Raw genomic sequence first — 18884 nt, 5'->3', positions numbered from 1 at the left:
CCCCCCCCCCCCCCCCCCCCCCCCCCCCCCCCCCCCCGGTTCTGCAGCCCTCCAGGATGGAATCAATGGAATATGGAATTCTGGAGCACAGCAGTGGGAGACAGGCAGGGATGGGAAAATACTACCACGGGGGCTTGGACAGCTTCCTTACACTTTCTAGAAACCCAAGATGTTCACCTCTGTAGAGCGGACACCTCCGTTGTTTCTCACATATCTGCAAAAAAGAGCTGTGGATTGGACTGGAAGGATGCATACCTTAAGGTCAGGCACACCCTTGCGTGAATCGCGACTTCCTGTTATTTGCTCGGTGGCTTTGGACAATTCAGGTACATTCTCCGAGTTTCTATTACTTCAGCTGTGATTTAGGAATAGCAACGTTGCTGTGACCTCATAAGGATTTTCTCATGTCATGTTACTGAGACAATTCATCGAAGTTATTTAATAATCTGCAACGTGATGCACGTTTCCAGTTCCTTTCTTTTCTCCTCAGAATAGAGCAATTTAAGCTTTCCTATGAATTCTCTGTATCATTGCCTAAAATTTCCACATGATGGATTTTTAGAATAGAACAGAATGGATCTCACTCGATTGGCCTTTTCCTCTGAGCCTACATTACTTGTTTTCTTCAGAAAGCCATACTATTTTTCTGTATTTAACATAATGGCTGCATTTTAAGATTTTGAAAAAGCAGAGAAAAGTTCACATAAAGGTACATTAACCACACACAACTAGCAATATTTGCTTTCATTCCAAGTCTTTGCTGATACATAAATGGTTTTTGAGAGTTTAATTATGGTTTACGTGCACCCTTGTCTCTAAATGTTTTACACTTCACATTATATATTAAAAATCTATCCAAGTGTCTGTTAATTATCACTTTTCTGTTTGCACAATATTTTAAAAAAGAATAATGGTATGATCTATTAAGCATTTTCAAGATGCCATATATGTATATTTTTAAATTTTATTTATTTATTTTTGAGAGAGAGAGAGAACACAAGCCAGGAAGGGTCAGAGAGACAGGGAGACACAGAACCCAAAGCAGACTCCAGGCTCTGAGCTGTCAGCACGAGCCCGATGCAGGGCTTGAACCCACGAACCGTGGGATCATGACCTGGGCCAAAGTTAGATGCTTAACCAACTGAGCCACCCAGGTGCCCCTAGATGCCGTATATGTTTTAAGTGACCTATTTTTGTTACTGTAAATAAGTATCCCTTTAACATTCATATTCATAAATTCCCTTTTGTGGGATTATTGGATCAAAGCATAAGGATAAGAGCAAGTGTTACACATCCTAAATTCCATGCCAAAAGGTTTTTTCTATTTACATTGTCATTAGAAATACCTGGATTATCGGGTTATGACACCCTCAGTGAAACACCTCTCTTCTAACGATGAAATCAACTGCAGAATATTTCAAGTGAAATATAAAAGGTAGTAGCAAAATGTTTCATTTTCTGGCTGACATCCTAGTATATCAGGTTTTCTTGATCTCTGTTTCTTTAGCATCTAGAACATCACTCGGCATCTAACGGGAGAACATCCTTTACTTTTTAAATGAATTAATGGTAAACAATGAAAGGAAGATTGGAATCTATTGCTGACCTTGTAAAACAGAAACAAGTAACATTTTAATGGGTAAATTATGAATTCCAATGCAAAGGACGGACAGAAATTAAGGGTGGTGCATGTTGCTCTAAAAGCTTCCTGAATTACTTCTATCACACACTTGCCTCCGTGTAAACCTTTCTGTGTATCTCAAGAGTTAAAAAAAAAAAAAAAAGGCATATTCAGCTTCTGATGAAGAAGATAATCTTATTTTTCAAAACTCTAATTGTAAGGGGCGCCTGGGTGGCTCAGTCGGTTAAGTGGCCGACTTCGGCCCAGGCCATGATCTCGTGGTCCGTGAGTTCGAGCCCCGCGTTGGGCTCTGTGCTGGCAGCTCCGAGCCTGGAGCCTGTTTCAGATTCTGTGTCTCCCTCTCTCTGACCCTCCCCTGTTCATGCTCCGTCTCTCTCTGTCTCAAAAATAAATAAACGTTAAAAAAAGTAAATAAAACCTTGTCCTCTCATGTGTATGAACATGCATATACCTACATGTGGTAAAAGTCTTAGATGGATGGGAAGGGAAAAATAACGTTTGTCTCTGAGTTCAGAAGGAAGGAAAATGAGCTGGCGGCTCAGGGCTGAGGCTCCAACTCTGCCTACAAAGTTTTATTAATTTTTTTTTAATTTTATAACATTGAAGCAAATGAAGCAAAAAGCTGACCCTGGGCAATAGATAACGTATTTGTAATCATATTATCTGTGCATATATCCTTAGTAAAACAAATGACAGTAAGAGAAAATACTGACACAGAGCCACTGCCAAGCTGGCAGAGAAAGACTTTTCTGCTATCTCCTCCCCTCCCTGGATCCTCACTCTTCCAGCTTGGATCTGCTCCCAATCCAGGGATTTTGCCTATCCCCAGCCCAGACTCAAGCCCGGAATCATTGCCAAATTCAGCCAGAATATATACAACCAAAAATGAGCTACGCCTACCTTGATGTCTACCCCAGGCTGCTGGTGGGTTTTAAGTAGCAAGCTGTTCTGGTTTGCAACCTTGTGTTTCATATCTTTCATGGAGTTGCCCCCTGCCCTTGGCCCTCTGTGGAGAAGGATTGTTATGGTAGAATTGTTACTCTAGGCTTCTTTATTTCCAACTTTAGGTTAGATATAAGGGCGGTAAAGATAAGCTAGCCTTAATATTATCAGAAGATAATGAACAATCTACCACGCTCAGAAACAGAGATAACAGCTTTCTGAACTCTTCTGATGGTGCATATTCCACTGTATCAGTTTCCACTTGATTCTTTTATTTAGACCCAAACTCCCTGATTCGCGTTTATATTAATAGTTCTGTTTAATTCTAGTTCCGTTCTTAAGGCGCCCCTACCAAAAAAGATGCCTTCAAACCCTGGCCTCTTCTCTGCCCAATGCTTTTTCTCCTTGCTGAGAGTATGCTTTTGAAAGGCTAAAATGTTTCCTTTTCCTTATCTCAAACATCCGAGTGAGACACCTATAGATTCAACGTTTATCTGAGGTATAGTGAATAGTGCTCAGAATTTCTTTTCCAGTCCTTACATGACAGACACAAGGATCTACTTATTATCTATATATTAGAATTAAAAAAAAAAAAAAAAAAGGAAGCTGAGAATTGATCCAAGATCACACAAGGAGTAATTAGTCAAACCAAGTCTGTCCAAACCCATGCCTATGTTGTTGGGGTTAATTTCAGCAAGCCTGAAACAGACCTGAGAGGTTTTTCGGGAGTACCTGTGGGGCACTGACCCTTAGTCAAGGCATGGACACGTGGATTCATTGTGTTGCTCTGTAATCAGAGGTCTAAGGAGTTTCTGGGTGGCTTGTGCCAGCTTGTCAGCATTATTTATTGATAACAGTGTGACTAGTGATGTGTACGTGGCTTCAGCGAGACCACAGAATGGTATGTTATTGGGGCTGGTTGCAATAACATGCCCATGTGACAAGCCAGGTATAAGAAGCCCCCAAGCCAATACAATTTGGTCCTGGTCCTGAGGTTTTCTGTTGGGATGCCTTATCAAAAACAAACGTGCATCACAGGGGGAAAGGGAGGGCAATTGGAACACAAGCCCGTCATTATGGACCCCTTGCAATGAGGCAGTCATTAGCTGGCACGCACATTTTTAGCTTAACGCTGTTGCTATATCGTGTCCTAGTCCTGCAAAATAGATCTTAAAGTGGGACGCATAGTCATTTGGATCCTATGAGTCTTCTTTAGAAATTAAACCCTGGGGCGCCTGGGTGGCTCAGTCGGTTGAGCATCCGACTTCGGCTCAGGTCATGATCTTGCAGTTCGTGGTTTCGAGCCCCGTATCAGGCTCTGTGCTGACCTCTTGCTCAGAGCCTGGAGCCTGCTTCAGATTCTGTGTCTCCTTCTCTCTCTGCCCTTCCCCTGCTCACGCTTTGTCTCACTCTGTTTCTCAAAAATAAATAAATGTAAAAAAAATTTTTTTTTAAATAAAAAGAGGGGCGCCTGGGTGGCGCAGTCGGTTAAGCGTCCGACTTCAGCCAGGTCATGATCTCGCGGTCTGTGAGTTCGAGCCCCGCGTCGGGCTCTGGGCTGATGGCTCAGAGCCTGGAGCCTGTTTCCGATTCTGTGTCTCCCTCTCTCTCTCTGCCCCTCCCCTGTTCATGCTCTGTCTCTCTCTGTCCCAAAAATAAATAAACGTTGAAAAAAAAAATTAAAAAAAAAATAAAATAAAATAAAAAGAAATTAAACCCTAACCGCTACCACTGGAACATTGGGCATCAGAAGTGACATTGCAGTGAAGAGCTAGATTCGTCTTTAACTGAAAATATTGCTAAGGATTTATTTATAAGTAAAAAGGGTGGTTTTGATAAAGGGAATGCCCAGGTGGTTACTGAACCCCTTCGGTTTGAGGTGGCACAGGCTTTAAAATCAGTTGCTGATAATAGGACTTCCCGGTATCATATGGAAATGATAGAAACCTGACCTGAGGATCTAGCAAAATGGATGAGTAAGGAACTGCAAAAGAATGGCAAGTCAGCTGAACATTCCTTTTTAGTGTTCCTGCTTATCAAGACCAAGAGTGAGCTTTTCCCTCTTTGGCCAGTAGGAGGAGCGCCAGCCAAAGGAACGGGGACAAATCACACGGATCAATTGTCTACATCTATAAAAATGGCTCCTAAGAATTTAGTGTATAATGGACTAACGGAGAAGTGCATCATTTACACTCAAAAGAGGGCAAATGCTCTACTGTCCCTCCTTTGCCTTGTGATGGTCAACGCCTACTGAAGCCATGGAAATACCTCAAAAGCTGGTGGCTTCAGAATGGCTCTACAAAAAATCTATGAAACAAGCCCCCCCAGGTGAGATGCCCCTTGCCTGGGTTATGACTGACACTGTGATAAAAGAGGTATCACCAGAATGGGCATCTTATTTGACTTTGCCCTTGTGACCTCAGGAGAATGGAAAAAAATGGCAGTCTTGAGGCACATTATTCTGTGGCTTTCCTTTCTTCTAATGTCTTTGTCTGGCTTTGGCTCACGGAATGAGCTGAGACCGTCCCCTCCTTTCATTCTTTTTTCTTTTTTTTTTTTAATTTTTTTTAAACGTTTATTTATTAATGAGAGACAGAGAGAGACAGAGCGTGAGCAGGGGAAGGGCAGAGGGAGAAGGAGACAGAATCTGAAGCAGGCTCCGGGCTCTAAGCTGTTAGCACAGAGCCCAACGCGGGGCTCGAACTCACGCACGGTGAGATCATGACCTGAGCCGAAGTCGGACGCTCAACCGACTGAGCCACCCAGGCACCCCCCGCCTCCTTTCTTTTGTGAAGAAGTTTATAATGGATTGTTATTATTTTTCTTTAAGTATCTGATATATTCCAGTGAAGCTATTTGGGTCTGAGCTTTTCTTGGTGGCAAAGTGTTTGAATATTATTTCAATTTCTTCACTTGTTATAGATACATTCATATATTTCTAATTCTTTTTGGATCAGTTTTGGTAATTTATGTCTATCTTACAGTTTCATTTATTTGTGTAAGTTGCTGGCATAAAATTGTTCAGAATTATATATAAGGGCTTTATAAAGCTTTTAATTTTTGTAGAGTTGGTGATGGGTCTCCTCTTCCATAACTGATTTTGATGTGTGTCTTCTCTCTCCTTTCTGTTTGGTCTGTGTAGCTGAAGTTTGTTAATCAAAGGATTAACTTTGCTTTCCTTAGTCTTTCTTCATTATTTTTCTGTGCTCTAGCCTTAATTATTTCCTTATTTCTCCTTACTTTGGATGTAGCTTTCTCTCTCTTTTTCCTGTTTCATGGGAGGGGGCTTAAGGTTATGGATTTGGGACATTTTTGCTTCTGATATAAGCACTGAAAGCTATAAATTTTCCTCTAGGTCCAGGATTAGCTGTCGCCCATACATTTGATGTTTTCTTTTTTATTCAATTTAAAATATTTTCCAATTTCTTTTTTTTTTTTTAATTTCTTTGACCCATAGTCAATTGAGAAATGAGTGATTTAAATTTACAGCTATATGGGGATTCCACCAAGTCTCTCTGCTATTGATTTCTTGTTTAATTCTGTTTTTTTCAGAGAACTTTATATTATTTCAATCTTATAAAATTTATTGTCTTAAGTTCTAGCATATGATCTATATTTGTTTTCTATTGTTGTATAACAAATGCATTACTACAAATAATATATATTACATTATGTTAAGATTTTTAAAAATATTTATTTATTTTTGGGAGAGAGACAGAGCATGAGCAGGGGAGGGGCAGAGAGAGAGGGAGACACAGAATCTGAAGCAGGCTCCAGGCTCTGAGCTGTCAGCACAGAGCCCGACGTGGGGCTCGAACTCACGGACCGTGAGATCACGACCTGATTCAAAGTTGGACGCTCAACCGACTGAGCCACCCAGGCGCCCCAGAGAGTTTGAATTTTTATTTTTTTTCTTCTTATTTTTTTTATTTATTTTTTTAAAAAAAAAATTTTTTTTTTTAACATTTATTTATTTTTTAGACAGAGAGAGACAGAGCACGAACAGGGGAGGGGCAGAGAGAGAGGGAGACACAGAATCTGAAGCAGGCTCCAGGCTCTGAGTTGTCAGCACAGAGCCTGGTGCGGGGCTCGAACCCACGAACTGTGAGATCACGACCTGAGCCGAAGTCAGATGCTTAACCGACTGAGCCACCCAGGTGCCCCTATATTAAGATTTATCTTATATATATATGTGCATCAAGTTAAGTTGGTTAATAGTGTTCAAGTCTTTTATTTCCTTCTTGATTTTCTGTCTAGCTTTCGTATCAATGATTGAGAATAAAATATTGAAACCCAATTGCAGTTGCTGAATTCTTTCAATTCTGTCAGTTTTGGCTTCCTATATTTGGGGGTTTCCGCTGTTAATTACACCTTCATTTACCCTTGTTTCTTCCTGCTCTGTTGACCCTTTTATCATGATAAAATATCCCTCTTTCTCTCTAATAATGTCTCATATTAAAGCCTATTTTATTTCATAATAATATAGGTATTCTAGCTTCCTATAGTAATGGTTCGTGTCTTTTTGAAGATACAAATAATAAATTATTTCCAAAAGATGTATTGTCCCCTCTCACTGATGACATATGCAAAGTTTGCAGGTGTGATTTTATACTGTCATATTAGCTGCCCGCAGGGAAATTCTCCATGGACACTGAATTATTACCCTGGCTTGCCTTTTCTATTTATTTGGGGGGCTCGGGGAGGGGGGGGAGGGAAAGCATTTCTCTTTCTCACCACTGGATGTCAGTAGAGTCACCTGTGCAGAAGCTCTGAAAAATGCCTTTAATTCTAAAATCTTCCTTGGCAGCAAAGGGAAGAGAAAATAAATTGCTGCAGTCTGACATTCTCTGTTTAGAGCCCTGTACAGACACTCTTGGAAGAATGAAAGATCTTAGTAGATTAATCAGTTTCAAAATCCAGAGGCAGACAGAGATTCAAATTGTTTAGAGAATCAAGTTGGCGTAAGGGAAAAAGTTGGTGGGGGGTGGGGTGGCGGCGGTGGAAGAAAATTGAAAATAAAACTCAACGGGGCGCCTGGGTGGCGCAGTCGGTTAAGCGTCCGACTTCAGCCAGGTCACGATCTCGCGGTCCGTGAGTTCGAGCCCCGCGTCAGGCTCTGGGCTGATGGCTCAGAGCCTGGAGCTTGTTTCCGATTCTGTGTCTCCCTCTCTCTCTGCCCCTCCCCCGTTCGTGCTCTGTCTCTCTCTGTCCCAAAAATAAATAAACGTTGAAAAAAAAAATTAAAAAAAAAAAGAAAATAAAACTCAACGGAGCATTTTCTATGTGAAACACACGTGTTTTCAATACATCTTCAGATCTCAAGGTAGACGCCAATCTCATTTCACTCAGGCTGGAGGGGCGTGGCCGCTTAAAAGACACAGGCGGTTAACATGCTGGTTATGTTGAACCAATGGTAAGAAGTGACTTTGAGTGTTGCTTAAAGGGCTGGCTGCCTTTTCTGAGAAAGGAGTCAAAGCTAAGAGAAGTCTAGCTTTGGGAAAAGCCCTCAGGGAACCTAAGGATAGGTTGGGGACCCTCCCCAAGCAGAGAAACCCACCTTATGATTGATGAGAGGATTGGAACTTTCCGTCCACCCCCCTGGCCTCTGGAAAGAAGAGAGGGGAGAGAGGGGGTAAAAATTGAGTTTTATCACCAATGGGCAGTGATTTAATCGATCATGGGTATGTAACAAAGCCTCCATAAAACGCCAGAACAGGATTGGGATAGCTTCTTGGTAAAAACAAAGAGATTCGGGAAGAGTGGTCCTCCACAGCGTTTCCCATTCCTTGTCCTCTGTATCTCTTCCCTATGGCTTTTCTAGAGTTATATCCTTTTACAATAAACTGGTAATAGTAAGAGAAACATTTCTCTGAGTTCTGTGAGCCACTCTAGCAAATTAGTTGAACTAAGGAGGGGGCTTGGGAACCTCCACCTGTAGCTAGTGGGCCAGAAGCTCAGGTGACAATCTGGATCTACTACTGGCATCTGAAGTGGGAAGAGGGTGGTAGGGTCACAGTCTAATAGGACTGAGCCCTTAACCTGTAGGGTTAGATGCTATCTCCAGGTAGAATTGAGTTAATTGTTTGGTGCTATTGATAAAATACACATCATAGAAATCAAATAAAATCTTTATTTTTATCCTGAGGTTTAATTGTAGGGGGCTTGTCTACATGTAGTGATGAGTAAAATCCTGTGAGGGAACACTACTGTCTACTATGAAAGAGTCGGAACACCACCATAAGTCAGTTAACTCCTGTTGGCGATTAAGGGGGACAGGAAAGAGTTGTCTCCTTTACTTCGGCATGATCACTAAATCACACAATCCTATCTAGGTTTTTGGTAAACGTCTGACTATTTGGCGATCTAGTCGATGGTAACTTACACATCTGTGCTTTTACCTAATGCCAAATCAAGACCCCCCCCCCCCCATTGAACACATATATTCAGCAACAAGAAAACAAACATATACATTTCCAGTACTCATTACCTAAACGCTACATTTCAGGGAACTCAAACTTTGCTTTCTTGAGTTTCTCTGGCTGGTCTTCATACAGTATCATAAAGCCAAATTTCTGATGACTATTCCCCTAAGAAGTTACTAGTTCTTCGTATCCAGGGTCACGAAATGCCTTTGAGGGTGTGCTGGATTTATTCTTGCAACTCTGAGGCAGGAAAAGCACACGCTAAAAGAAACAAAATATGTTAGTTCTTCAGACTTCACTAAGGTTCAGCTTAATATATACATCTCTCGATGTCATTTCCTCCAATCTGTGTGTGTGTGTGTGTGTGTGTGTGTGTGTATGCATGTGTGTTATACAAGATGAGTGTAGCATGTCATTAAGCTCTTTAAATAAGTGCTGCTCATCAGCTTGGTATTCATTCTGCTTTCTGTAATAAAATTTTGGATAAATCAAGGCTTTTTAATTTGGTTAAATGAAGCTGTGAGTCTATGGTGGTGGGAGGGTGCTGTCCCATGGAATTTGAAACAACAAGTTTTTAAAAGTATCTTTTAGGTGAAAAAAGAATTTGAAGATCACAGGAAGGTGAAGCCAGAGCAAAGGAGGTTTGCCAAATGCAGTCATGTGCAAATATCTTTCACTGAGTCAAGACTGTTAAGGAGACTGGGGCTGTCTAGGAAAGACACAAGCCAAGTTCTAGGGACCCAAGCACAGCACAGACTCACACACAATGCCAGGCAGGCCACTTAACTTCCAGGTTTCTGCATTTACAAGATAGGACACCGAACCGGTCCATTTTTCAGGTTCAACCATTCCATTTGGTTGACCCTCAGCCAGTCAGCTCCCCAGTCGTTATCTGCTTTCCTCATCTGTCTTCCATCCCCATCAAACCAGCTCCGATGTGTATCTCATGACCGACAACTGCCAGCCCGTCAGTCACTCTAGCTGACATCACTCAACACAACCCTGAACCTGAAATACACCTGGCAGGACTCGGGAAGGCCGGCCAGCACACTCACCCCAGGGAAGTCAGAGTGAGCCTGTTTCCACCAAATCACGGCAGAGAGCGCAGCCAGGCACAACTCCAGCGCCGTGTAAATCAGCATCACAGACAGAGTTCCCTGCAGTGGAGGAAATACAAGATTGGCAGTGCTTGAGTCAACTGAAGCCCTCATCCCTTGTGGGGCGGCGATTGTAGGGATGAAGGCCTCAACCATCACAGAGTGAAGAGCACACTGCTCCTGCCCCGCCTAGCAATTGGCTTAGTTTAATCCCTTTGCTTCTTTAGACTCTTGAGAGGGAGGATGAACTATAATTACATCAGCTACACATAATCCACTTTGTGCACTGTACGTTTCGCTCGGAGACATGGCTGTATCTGATTACATTGTTGACTCAGCTAGTGGTATAATAACTCCCAGGGCTGGGAAAGGCCAGCTCCCATTCTTGCCTCAGCCTCACCTCTACCGCTTAAGCAGCTGAGTGGGCCCGAAGTCTCTACTTCTCTAGCTTGTTTCCTCATTTATCAAATGTGCACCATGATACTTCCTTCTCAGGGGGATCTGAGAACCAATGAGGTTTTGACCTTATTGGTGCAAGTCCTTTGTAACAGTCAATATTTACACCCCCTCTGGATGGGCTTTCTTAGCCTTTCTTGATGTCTGTGAGAGTTAGAAAGAACAATCAAGGCAATAAACACAGCATAAACAAAGCCGCCACCCTCACTGACAAAGCAAACCAACTCAAAAAAGATGCTCCACCAAGAGACTAGGTTCTACCATTTCTGTCCTGAGGCAGCCTTCATGCAAACCTGGCGAGATGATAGGACAGGAGAGCAAATGTGACTGCACAAACTTCTCGTCTATTTACACACAGTGGAAGAGGAAACGCAACTCGTGGACGTTAACGAGAAATTGTCCTAGCAAGCAAGCTCACTATAGTCCCTTTATTTATAAAGCAAAATTATCCCTCACCAATTCATACTTTATTCATTATACAAATCCCTCCTAAACTTCTCTCCAGGATGATTCTCACCATGAGCTGGCTCCACCAAGTGTGGGTTTATGTCAATTACTGCCAACCTCATTTGCAGGTACCTTTTCCCCATGATCATATCACGAACCTGGAGGGAAACAAGTTCCTTGGGCCAGCTCCATAAGGAGTGGTGTGCAAGCACGTGCTTGACCAGCTCTGGCCATCCTCCAGCTGTGTCCTTGACATCACCCACTTTTGTGATTGCAGGACAACAGATATTCTGGAGCCCCTTTATTCGTGTCTTTCTCAGGGTTTTCTGACCACACACATACCCTTCAATGCTCCAACCTAAGACATTATTTCTATTAGCTAAACTTCATTGCTTTCTTTTCCCTAATGGTGGCAATTGTTATCAGTTGCCATTCTCCATCCTCCTATATATATTTCTCAATTTAATAAATTCCACCTCTGTAAGTTATAACAAACAGCAATGATGCTGCTTTCTCACTCGATCAATACTGTTCATCACTGCAGTCACCGGAAGGAGAAGCCCTTACCTCCAGGGTCACAGTTCCTACCCTCTACTTCTCAGTGCTGGGCCTGATGTCTGCTCAGGCCAAGTTAACACCCTAGTACACATACTTTCCGTGCTTCCTGATCACTTACATCTTCCTGCTGTCTTTGCCTTTCTGAATTTACCTTTCCTCGTGCCAAGATTTTTGGTTTGGCAAACTCCTATTTTATGATTCTAACAACAGAACTACTTTGATTATTAAGAAACTCTATCAAGGTAAGTTTTAGCTTTTCCTTATCACCTTTATTTGTCATTGCCTGTTCTACTCCATTTCACTTCCCCAGAGCCTACCCTGTCATCTCAGTCGGGCAGTGCCCCCCTCTTTGGGAAGACAGAGACTTGGCCTTCCCCCAGATGCCCAAACCAGAAAGAGTTAGACAGATTTTCACAAGAAGGGGTAACGGCAAGTCAAGGCTTTCAGAAACCTCATATGACTGGAACAACCCATCTAAAAATACTTACAGTCAGAGTGGTTTTGGCCGTGATGCATTGTTTGTCCATATATGGGTTAATAAAATAGCTAAGTGTAGTCCATTCAGGTTTTCTTTGCTCTTTGTTGAAGGTACACTTCCGAAAGGCAGGATCCACAGCATCCAACGTGACAGAGAGGAGAATGAAACCCACCAGAGCACATAGAGAGCTCAGAATGTTTGCAACCACGCTGCTCTGAACCTGACAGACAAATGCTGAGTAAGAATCACTTCCGATGAGCAACCAACATTCTATCATCCCTCTCTGCCAATGCATTGCAGAACCTTACTTTCTAATCTGTGTCCTTCAGGAAGTCTAGCATGGGTAGACTTAAACCTGTATGTCTCCCCAGCACTTAGCAACATCTCTGAACCTAGAAGGTACATCTTGGCTAGGTGAATGAATACATGAAATGTTTCTCCCCACGTAGGACTTCAGTAGGTGACAGAGAATATTCCTCTCCTGAATTCTTTACCCAGGACTGATGGCTGGGCTTCCTGAGGCCGTGTCTACAGAATCCCCTAAAAGGTATGACCAAAGGCAGATGTGATTTCTTTCTCCCCCAACTCATCCAGAAACTCCTGGTGGAAGCATCAGCCACACAGAGGAGCCAGATGAAGCAAGGCGCTCCTCCTTGCACCCCACCTTCTTCAACGCCCAGCCACCCAGATAGGAATATGGGGACATAGTGTAGTCAGGCTTAGGTGAGCCCTGGAGTGGACAGACCCAGGGCTCTGTATGAATGAGTGGTCACACCCAGAGCTCTGTATGAAGGAGTATATAGAAAGCGTTCTAGTCTTAGGCCCAAGGATGGTGTAGCACATGAGTGGCAGGGTGAGGCAGAAGGTCAGACTGGATGTTAGGAAGCTGACATCATGGTAGTAGCTTTGCCTGTGACCCTCTCAGTTTTCCTGAGTGCTCCGTTCCCCAGTTCCATTTTCCACTCTGGGTCTCGTTTCCACATGTACGAAGTGAGTGAGGGCAACAAATACACTGAGCTCAGAGATGTGGTCTCTTCTACCCCAACTCACAGGAAAGGGGACTCGAGCAAGGGTGATCCTGGAAGCTATATTTATAGGTGAGTGTGGTCCAGGGAACTCCAAGTAGCCACAAATTAGAATATCACATAATCCTGTCTAGGTTCCTCTTCCTTTAGGGGCTCAGCAGTTGGAGATTTGGGGCACAGTAGAGAATAGGCAGGGCATTTTTCTCCTCCTAACCCCCATTCCCTAAAATAATGACTAAGGTGCACGCTCCTGGGCCTCCTGATAACCTGATTTCTAGAGTATAGGTTTCTTAGAATAATTTAGGTTTGTTCTGGGACAGCACTCTCCCTCCACCTCAGAAAGGGCTGGTATAATGTGTGAACACAGTAGAATTCACTACAAGATTCATGACTTGGTGAGCCTGAGTGCACCCAAAGCCCACACCCCCATGGCCTTGAGTTTGCTGCTCTGTTCACTCTGGTGTTGCTCTTCTCTGGGGTAAGGGTCCCATAAGCTTCCCCGATAATCTAGAAACATTAGTCTTTAAAAAAATATTTATTTATTTTGAGAGAGAGGGAGAGTGAGCAAGCATGTGCATGTGTGGGAGGGGCAGAAGGAAATGAGAGAGAAAATCCCAAGCAGGCTCTGCACTGTCGGCACAGAGCCCAGTGCGGGGCTTGATCCCACGAACCATGAGATCATGACCTGAGCCAAGGTCAAGAGTTGGATGCTTAACCGACTGAGCCCCCCGGGCACCCCTAGAAACATTATCCAATACGGTTGTCACTAGCCACATGGGCTACTTATATTTAAAGTAAACTGAAATAAAATTTGAAGTTCAGTTTGTCTATTTCACTGGCCACATTTCCGGCTCTCAGTTGCAACATGTGACTGGCAGTGTGATTGCTTCATCTCTGCTATTCCAGTAAGTTCTATAGGACAGCACTGATCTAGCAGCTTGGGGGCTAGGTAAGGGTTCCGAGTAATCAACCTCTAAAGTCTGATGAGAGAGAGAGAGTGAGAGAGAGAGAGAGAGAGAAAGAGAGAGAGAGAGGGGGATTGGCATTGTCCTGAGCACTCACTCTAATTTCCTGCTGCCTTCAGGAGATTTTTTTTTTTAAGCAGAGCTTCCAAATGGAGTTTCTCTGTTACTTTGTTCTATGGCATTCTCACATGTGACCCCCAACATCAAACTACTTGAGGGACCTAGGATTGAGTGAAGATTTAGTGAAACTTTACAGATTAGAAACCTCCCTACAATCCATCTTTCCTCTCCCTGCCACTCCCAATCCTGGCTTTCCTGGAAGAGTTAAACGCAGGAAAATTTGTTTTTTTTTTTTATCCAATACCAATAATTACACCTTTTAGGACTCGAGAGTTTATACTCAGATCCTCCAAAAGTATTGAGTTTTAGATCAGATAGATAAAAGAATGAGAGAGAATTCCCCACATAACAATTTTGACTGGCTTTTCTCAAGGGTTTGGACAGAATCCACAACACATACGCCTCTTTGTAACACTGTCACCGTCTTCGTCCCTGAAGACTTAAATTTAAAGTCCAGTCACCATCAAAAGTGCATTATAAGGAGGCAGACTTTTTCTAGAATAGATTCCTGGGCACTGATCTAGAGTATAAGACAGTACCCTGAATGAAGTCTGTGATTGAGGGTGCACTGGACAGGAATATGGATAATCCAGACTCAGTTCCTGACTCTGATAAATATCTGCTCTGAACCTGCAAGGTGGAGACATTGACCCTGGAGAGTTCGCCCTAAATTTCATTTCGATCCACGAGTAGTGGGTCAGAGTTCTTATACTCACCAAAGGCTTAGTTGACTTTTTCTCCATGATGACTGACAGAGTTCCAGAAATGACAAACTACTCAGAAAGGAGAGACAACGGTGAGGTCAGTTTCTACATATACACGAAGCCGCAGTGTTAGCCACAAGGTGATGAGATGAAAAGTAAGGTGATCTTCAGAAGAAATGATTATTTGAGCCAACCAAGACACAGATGTAGAATCAGGTGACTCCTGCTATCCCACCCGACTCAACTCTTCCCTGGGCTATACACACAGGGAAACATGTTCTACCATTGAGCCCTTGCTCCCGGCAGACAGTGAGCTGACAGGTGCACAGCCTGCCCTCCTGGCATCTTCTTCCCACTTCCACCCCGCTTGTCCTCCTAAGGATCTCTACTCACACACAAGCCTCCCATGAATGGGTAAGCAGACTTCAAAAGGGTGGAAAACACCGGGGTAAAGGATGGAGAGGACGGAACAGACACCAAAATGATCCCCAAACTCAACACCATCACCCCGCACAGGATCTGAATAGCCTGTTGGAAGAAGAAGAAGGGAGACAGAGGATTAAAGTCAGCATTTGGAGAGGCAAAGCCTCTCTATCTCTCCCAGGGTCCTTGCACATCATCACCATCTACAGGATCCCAGCAAGGATACAGACACTGTAAAAGGTCTGGGGTGGGGGCTCCACAAAGATGTTGGAGGAGATGCTGCTGTGTCACAAAAAACTATAGTCTCGGGCCATCGGGCAGGTGCTCAGCAAGCCTTCGAGCATCTCTGCCTCTCTGGCTCATGGCCCTTGCTCCCGGCTCAGTGTTGGACTGTTTTCCCTGGCTCTCTCATTCTGTTACTACCAACTCTCCTGTCTCTTATGGAAACAGGGGCGATCTGAGAGCCCTCACACCGCCTTGGCACTGGTGATGTGGAAGTCCCTCCCTTCATCTCCCACACCCTGCTGGACACAACAGAGAACCTGACCCTCCGGTCGGCTCCTTGACCCCTCCAGTCCACGTCCCTACAGCTGTGGATCTTGGCTTCCAAGTAGCCAAGGTTGCCTCCTTGACACCCGCCGCAGATATTTCCAGCCCTGTGAATATTTGCCAAGCAGTTTTCCAAACATTATGTCCCACGAACCTCACAGTACCCCACAGGATCATGTATTTGAGGCAAGGCAATGGGTCCCCCCAGGTTCTGCAGCCTTAGATCATATAACTGCAGAGATAATTCCAGTCCTACATATATCCCTGCCAGCTCTCCTCCCTTCAGTCCGCAGAGCTCTGGCAAATCATGCATGAGAGGAGAGAAGCTAACAAAAGACACATATCGTCCCTGTTCTCAGAAGGGAAGGATAAAAGAGGGGAGAGAAGTTTATTTTTCTCATGATTTGTGGTGAGGGAAAAATTCCCTTCAAAAACATCAGTCAGGTTGCCTAAGCATGCAATTGGTGAACACATAGAAAAAAACATACATAAAATATGGAATTATTTATCACCATTACTCTGGTAAAACATGTAGACATATGGCTTTTTGTACCCTGATTACACTTCAAGAGAGTGATTTTGGGGGCTCCCGGGTGACTCAGTCAGTTGAGCGTCTGACTTCGGCTCAGGCCACAATCTTGTGGTTCATGAGTTCGAGCCCTGCATCAGGCTCAGTGCTGACAGCTCGGGGCCTGGAGCCTGCTTCAGATTTTGTGTCTCGCTCTCTCTCTGCCCGTACCCTGCCCATATTCTCTCTCTCTCTCTCTCTCTCTACTAAAAATAAATGAAACATTAAAAACAATAAAAAAGAAAGTGATTTTTTATAAAAAGAGGAGTGTGCTATTGCACAACTATGGAAACATCAACAAAGACTCAATTGCTAGTATTCAGAAGAGGGGAAAAACATTTTTAATATCATCTTACGTCTGGGGAAGGTTTGGATGGCTCTACAAGTGGCTTCCATTGGACTACTCACGAACCCAGAGTCCCTCTGGCAAAACTTAAGAGCCACCATGGTGTAGTCTAAAGACTACGGTTTCTTTCCTGTATCCCGCCCCCCTCCCCATCCCATTCCAGCACGTTCTGAATTGGGCTTACCCCAAGAACTTTGACCTCTGCCTTTAGTTGTTTCTTGAGGTTGTATTGCCTCTGGTTGGTGGGTTTAGGTTCCCCTGTTTGGGGGAAGCTGATGCCATTTGGTGTCAGAACTGCAATGGCCTCATTGGTCATGGACCGTGATAGCATGATTGTGCCACGAACCCTGGAAGAGAAAATAAACACATTCAGTTCTTAAAAAGTATAGAGCTCTCAGGCCTCCCAAAATTGGAAGCCAGTATTTGCCCATTAGTCTGGACTTGACCTATTCTTTTAGGGAAGGAAATTTATACAGCATGCAGCGGTGAAAACCACAAATACTTGGCATCATGAATATTTGTTTCCCAACGGCGTTTGGCACACCAATCTCGAGAGGCAGATGGTCACATAAAACTTGCAATACGTCGAAATCTCTCCCCTGGTTCTACTCACAACATATGAATAGCCAAATATTCCAAGAATTTCACCCTCAAACGTCCCTACCAGTTATGAGATGCAGGAAGGGTTCTATTCATCAGCGTTTTCCTATTCGGGTTCTGTACTTCTCACGCGACCTAACTGTTCATTTTTTAGCCCAATAATAATACTTATTAGGATTAATCCCAAGTATTTTTAAGTTGTATTTTATTAGACATTATCCTCCAGTGCCTTTTTTTTTTAAAGTAACCTCTATACCCAAAATGGGGCTTGGACTCATGACCCCGAGATCAAGAGTCACATGCTCTATGGACTGAGCCAGCCGGGTGACCCCACCCTATAATGCCTTTTTAATCCTTACAACAACCCTGTAGGTTAGTTGGTTCTTTAGTTACCAAAACCATGCCGTAGTGAGGGAAACTCGGAATCGAAAAGCTTGTTGTGAAGGGAAATAAAACCCACTTTGCAAACATGCATGGCAAAGAGTTAATGCCGAAGAGATATTTGCAGTTATGATGATTACTCAGGCATGTTCACATAACTGGAGAGCTGTAGAGCTAGGACTGGACCCCAGCTCCCCCTGAGTATGGAGCCTTTGCACAATTCACTAGATCGTGTGACCCCTTCATCCTTTCCACCTGGCAACAGCAGCCTGTGCCTGTGTTGACTCATTCTGGAGAGGCAGCAGCATGTAGAAATACGGTAACAGGACCAGAGTCATGAAAGCCAGGTTCCAGGCCCGAGCCTTCCACTTGCCAGCCTCAAGTGACCAAACTGCCTGCAGTATTAGCGACGAGCTCAGCCTGCATCTCTGCTCATAGCACCGTTCTCAGCCCCTGGACTGTCCAGTTTGTACAAGGCCCAAGAACAGTTGAAGGGGCAAGAGCTGTGCTCTCATTGATCACGTGACCTCAGGTAAGGGACTCACTGAGATCACACAGTTAGAAAACAGCAGCAAGAGTTAATCCAGAGCTCCTTCCCTCCGCCTGCTCTATTTCCAAAATAATCTGGTGCCTCTTAACTTCTCTCCAGGAGCTTCCAATCCAATATCCCCTCTAAGGGAGGCACAGCAGGGGAGTCAGAAGTTGAAAACAGTCTCTGGACATTGCCTACCTGTGCCCGTGGACCAGCCTGTTGGTTGCAGCTGAGGTCTCTCAAACTCCCAGGAGACTCTCGGTTCTCACACAGTCCTGTAGAATTTTCTACTGGTCTTCACCTTTTGAAAAATCACCAGCCCTTCCTCAGTCCAGAGTTTATAGCCACACAGGATGTGATACTTACAGATTGTGGATTTGTGAAATGTGCTTGCACTTCCTTTTTTCCCCAAACTCCTAGCATCTTCAGCAAAGTCTCCAGTAGAAAACCTAAAGATTGGGAGAACGTGAGATTCCCTGAGCTCTGTGTGTGCATTGCCACCCCAACACTTCCTAGCTCTGTGTTATCAGACAAGTCGGTGTTCTTCTCTGCCTCAGTTTTCAAGTCTCTTAAACAGGGCAACAGTACCAACACTGGAGATTTGTTATGAATCAGTTTAGAGAAAATAT

The 18884-nt window shown here is 43.8% G+C and overlaps 1 protein-coding gene across 1 annotated transcript; it reads right to left on the bottom strand.

Moving 5' to 3' along the window:
- Positions 1 to 10071: 10071 nt before the first annotated feature.
- On the bottom strand, positions 10072 to 18651 carry LOC121043904 (membrane-spanning 4-domains subfamily A member 6C). The gene is made up of 7 exons (XM_040495890.1): positions 18454 to 18651; positions 16927 to 17089; positions 15250 to 15384; positions 14869 to 14925; positions 12053 to 12262; positions 11077 to 11164; positions 10072 to 10163 (listed from the first exon to the last, which is right to left on the bottom strand). Exons 2-7 carry the CDS (start codon positions 17071 to 17073, stop codon positions 10072 to 10074), a joined length of 729 nt encoding a protein of 242 aa, XP_040351824.1. The 5' UTR covers positions 17074 to 17089; positions 18454 to 18651.
- Between the last annotated feature and the right edge of the window lie 233 nt (positions 18652 to 18884).

Source organism: Herpailurus yagouaroundi, unplaced genomic scaffold (genome assembly GCF_014898765.1).
Source record: "Herpailurus yagouaroundi ecotype Mexico unplaced genomic scaffold, PumYag 187, whole genome shotgun sequence".
Classification (NCBI taxonomy): Eukaryota; Metazoa; Chordata; class Mammalia; order Carnivora; family Felidae; genus Herpailurus; species Herpailurus yagouaroundi.
The sequence above is the reverse complement of the archived record's forward strand: the minus strand, read 5'-3'. Positions and strand labels throughout refer to the sequence as shown.

Bases quoted from the DNA above. Each gene is read 5' to 3' on its own strand.
- LOC121043904 (XM_040495890.1), bottom strand. From the start codon at position 17,073: ATGCTATCACGGTCCATGACCAATGAGGCCATTGCAGTTCTGACACCA. The intron at 14,926-15,249 runs GTGAGTAGAGAT...CTTTCTGAGTAG, and splicing joins CATTCATGGGAGGCTTGTGT to TTTGTCATTTCTGGAACTCT. The intron at 11,165-12,052 runs GTAAGTATTTTT...GTTTCCCTCCAG, and splicing joins CGGCCAAAACCACTCTGACT to GTTCGTGATATGATCATGGG.